General features: G+C 39.6%; 1 protein-coding gene across 1 annotated transcript; it reads right to left on the bottom strand.

Annotated features, from left to right (window-relative positions):
- Positions 1 to 524: 524 nt before the first annotated feature.
- On the bottom strand, positions 525 to 1,120 carry LOC100609698 (elongin-C-like). The gene is made up of 2 exons (XM_009428624.3): positions 944 to 1,120; positions 525 to 638 (listed from the first exon to the last, which is right to left on the bottom strand). The coding sequence occupies exons 1-2, from the start codon at positions 1,118 to 1,120 to the stop codon at positions 525 to 527; spliced, it is 291 nt and encodes a 96-aa protein (XP_009426899.1).
- Between the last annotated feature and the right edge of the window lie 3,850 nt (positions 1,121 to 4,970).

Raw genomic sequence — 4,970 nt, 5'->3', positions numbered from 1 at the left:
TGGAGTGATGGTGTCAGCAGGTGGCCACAAGCCAATGAATTGCTTTTTAATCACTTGTGTATTGTAGATCCTCGCAGGGAGGCTCCCTTAGAAAGGAACTAAGGCTCCTCCTTCTGAGTCTGCCCACCTGGTGAGATCATTGATTGCCCAGAGTACTGATTCATTATCACCAATGAAGATGGAATGGTATCCAACTCACCAGGAAACTTAAGTTCCTACTTTTGATTTCACCCTTGTGAACAAGATTATTAGATTCTTGGTCAATGTAACAATTTACTCACCCTCTATTTCCCTTGCCTGTTCTGTTACCGATTGATGCCCTTCTCACTTTATAGTCATTGTCACTTCAGAAAGCAGATATGAGGATAAAGAAACTTTATGTTACATCATTTTACATTCTTGGCTTCATAATTAAAAACATCATTTTAAAGTAGAGATTATATATTTGTCGGTTGCCAGCTTTTCGGATTGTTGCATTGTTCAAAGGTTAACTTTTGGTACTTTAAAAAATTATTATAATTTATTTAACAATCTAGGAAGTTCACAGTCATCAGCAATTCTGGTGCAATTTGAGGTGCAGCTGGGAATTTGAGAATCTCTGTGGAGCTGTTAGTGTAGTGACCCTTGTATGTAACATATATGCATATATATTTTTTTAAAGACAAGGTCTTGCTCTGTTACCCATTCTAGAGTGCAGTGGTGTGATCATAGCTCACTGCAACCTTGAATTCCTGGGCTTGAGGGATACTTCCACCTCAGCCTCCTAAGTAGCTGGGACTACAGGTGTATGCCACTGCACCCAGCTTATTTTTAATTTTTTTTGGAGAGACGGGGTCTCACTCTGTGGCCCAGGCGGGTCTTGAACTCCTGGGCTCAAGCAATCCTCCCACCTAGGTCTCCCAGACTGCTGTGATTATAGGCTTGAGCCACAGCATGCAGCTTACATGCATACTTTTGATAGCACATGTGAAGAGATTTCTCTAAAACTGACCTCACTGATTTCATTTTCAGCAAGCTGACCTGGGCCACTCAACATAGCCTTTATTGTTATTGATGTTACTGCATATTCTCTTTTTACAATAACTTTGTGACCACTAGATGATATCAATTTGACATACATGGCATCAGGGCCTTCACAGTCACCATAGGTTTTTTTCCTTCCATCTATATGTTCTTATCAAATTCTACATTGCTTCACCAGGAACTTTAGTAGTTTCTTGGCAGCCCCACAGCTGCTGCAGCTGTGTCCATGTGCACTGCCACAATCACTACTCCAGGGCTGCCGCCCTACTCCCAGCTGCCTGCCCCCACGGGTTCCTGACTTTTGGTGCTTTATCCTTGATTTCTGCCACATTAAAGCCATAGGAGCCAGGGGTGGGCTTGATGCATTCAGGTGACATAGTCCGCCTTGGATGAGAAATAACAAATTCCGCATTTTATTCTTTTAGCAAAGGAGCAATAATGAATTAACTTTTTAAACATTCTTTATTTAACACTCATGATCCTAAGTATGGTGGAAAACATAATAAACATTAAAGCAACATTTGCCAAATATGTCAAATCTCATCCCAAACATCAATGAGACCAAATATTTTAAATTCCTAGCAGATGGTGCATTTATTTAGAGGTTCCCATCCTTTTTAACTACAGAGATCTCTTTACAATGTCAGACAATTTAATGGATTCTCAGAAGAGTATCTGAAGTTTTAATGAAAATTCTGATGATTGAGAAAACATCTGATGAAAACCTATTATGGATTCGGCAACTCCTTTTTTTTTTTTTGTTTTTTTTGTTTTTGAGACAAGGTCTCGCTCTGTCACCCCGGCTGTAGTGCAGTGGCACGATCTCTGCTCACTGCAACCTCCACCTTCTGTGTTCATGTGATTCTCCTGCATCAGCCTCCCAAGTTGCTGGGATTATAGGCACGCACCACCATGCCCAGCTAATTTTTGTATTTTTAGTAGAGACGGGTTTCACCATGTTGGCCAGGCTGGTCTCCAACTCCTTACCTCAAGTGATCCACCTGCCCATCTCAGCCTTCCAAAGTGCTGGGATTACAGGCATGAGCCACAACGCCCGGACTCAATAACTCCTTTACATGAATTTACGAATAATTAATTACAACATTGTAGATTGTTACACTGTCCACAGAAAATCAAACCTCCTGGTTCAATTTCTTGACACATTAATTATGGACTTTACTGTGTTAGCACTGTGACCAAGGGGACATCAGTAAACTTGACACAAGCAGTGACTTGGTAAGTACTTGCACACTGGGGTTTGCCTTGGAACCTGGCTGCCGTTATGTGAGGAAGCTGATCTAGTCTTCTTGAGGATGAGCCATCAGCCCAATCACCAGCTTCTCTGCTGACTGAATGCAGCTATGTGAATGATCCCAGACACAACCAGCAGAACCACTTAGTTGATGCAGAGAATTCTGAGAAATAAAAAATCGTTGTTTTAAACCATTAAGTTTTGGTGTGTTTTGTAACACAGTATAGATAACTGAAATATAATGGCATTTACAGATTTTGAAATACAGCAGTATATAAATGAATAAGTGAATACTTTTTCACTCATTCATTAATAAATATTTTTTCCAAGGCCCAGTAAAAGCACATTGTCCAGTCTACCCTAAAGGCTAGCTTTGCACAGGATCTATGGACCCTTTATAAAAATTCTGTGGCCTCAGAAAATCTGAAACCCACAAGTAGAGAAGGAAGTCCCAAATTTGAATAACATTCTATATGGAGCAATTTCTTTTCTTTTCTTTCTTTCTTTTTCTTTTTTTTTTAATATGGAGTTTCCCTCTTGTTGCCCAGGCTGGAGTGCAACGGTGCGATCTTAGCTCACCGCAACCTCCACCTCCCGGGTTCAAGCGATTCTCCTGCCTCAGCCTCCCAAGTATCTGGGATTACAGGGATGTGCCACCACGCCTGACTAATTTTGTATTTTTAGTAGAGGCAGGGTTTCTCCATGTTGGTCAGGCTGGTCTCAATCTCCCGACCTCAGGTGATCTGCCCACCTCGGCCTCCCAAAGTGCTGGGATTACAGGCGTGAGCCACCGCGCCCAGCCTTATACGGAGTAATTTCAAAGTTTAGATGAAATCCAGAGAACTGTATAACAGGAAGAGAACCATGTGTAAACTGTGGACTTCAGTTAATAATATACTAATATCTAGATTATAATTAATAATGTATCGAATTAGTTAATAAACTGTAATAATTTAGCTAATGTATCAGTATTGATTTGTTTATTGTAACAAATATACTACACTAATGGGAGATGTTATTAGTGGAAACTGCTGAGGTGTCAGGGGAAGAGAGGGAGGGGAAGTCTATGGGGACTCTGTACTCTGTTCAAGTTGTCTGAAAAAATAAAACTGCTCTAAAATTAAAAACAACAACAACAACAAACTAGACCCACCTTCACCCCCCAACAACAGGTCTATGATGCAAGCCAACATATTACGTTGGTAGTTTGAGCACTGGTTCGTAAACACTGAATTGTGGTTTTGTACCTGCCTGAGCAAATCACTTTTGCTTTGCTCTACTATTTTCTGTACTGTGAGTTCTGGTCCAAGCAGTCTGTTTTAATGTGGACCTTTACAGCTTATAAAGTGCTCTTCATTTTGCAAGTTCTTTCGTGTACATTATCTCATTAAACCTTGCAACAATCCAGGGAGATTTTTTGCTCCAGGTCCCTTGGTGCAGACATATCCATGAAGGGTCAGTGCAAATCTGTCGCCACTGCTAGACAAAGGATTTTGAACACAGATCTTTCAAGTGGTTGAATGTTTTTATAAACTTGTATTAAAGATGATGCCCTCATAATCTTCAATCTCATAAAGATGAAGAATGACATATTAATAATACAATTGAAATGGTGATACTCATTTACACATGGAATTAATGCCTTTTCAATTCGAATTTTAGGTCAATTTCTGTTTTGTTCTCTGGAAGTTTTAATTAAGACAGAAAAACTTTAATATGTTGCACCCTTCACAATAACCATTAAAGATTTGGATTTTTCTCTTTTTGAGGCCCCTGTTCCCCCAGGGATATTTTAGCAGGAAGAATGCAATTCAAAGATTTCCAGATGTTACTTCTTAGATGTGTTTCAGCATGCATCTATAAACCATCTGGTAGCAGCAACAGCTGGATTGGGTCCAAACATAAATGTTCATGCAGGTAAAAGGGTATTAATAGAAAAAATTGAACTGATCAGTGGTTTGTCAACTAAGTTTGTGATACTGTTTAATCATTTGTTGAAATGATCTCTCAGTAGCCAAGACAGGCTTTCAAAATTCTGCAGTCAGGCTTCCTGTATGCTTGAGGGGGTTATTCTTCACCTGTATTATATTCCAAATCTATGGCTGAGTCAGAAATTATTTGTATTTAGTCTCAGAAGATATTTAAGTGGTCTGCAGTATTCCTAACATTGCATTCACATATTAAACATGCTTGCAACTTCGTGCTCTTTCCAACCAGTGAAAGAAAGGGCTGTCCCTGAAATGTGCTGGGGAGCAGGGGTGAACACAATTAGTGGGTCTCTGGAGTGTACACCTTGATCTTTGAGCTTCTTCTGACTCAGGAAACGGCAGTAAACATAAGTGAGGGGCAAGATTCCCACCGCCTCCCCTTGTCCCTGGAATGAAAGATTATATCCCTCAGTCATCTGAATCTGGGACCTCCAACAGGGTAACATCATCTCATTAATTCAGCTCCTCATTTTTTGGAAGTTGTGATAATTATGCCAAGAGCTGAGCTGAACTTTTCCTTGCTATAGATCAAGTTTTAATTCTGCAAATTAACAAAAATGAAGACAATTTATAGAAAGTATTAAAATTAATAACAACTTTTGCAGGAAGAATATTCAATCTGCATTTTAAAAAAGTACTTCCAAGTACCTGAAAAGTAGTTGATTTCCCAATTTAAAAATGGTAATAGCAAACATTTATTAAGTACT

The sequence above is a fragment of the Pan troglodytes genome, chromosome 1 (genome assembly GCF_028858775.2).
Source record: "Pan troglodytes isolate AG18354 chromosome 1, NHGRI_mPanTro3-v2.0_pri, whole genome shotgun sequence".
NCBI lineage: Eukaryota > Metazoa > Chordata > Mammalia > Primates > Hominidae > Pan > Pan troglodytes.
The sequence above is the reverse complement of the archived record's forward strand: the minus strand, read 5'-3'. Positions and strand labels throughout refer to the sequence as shown.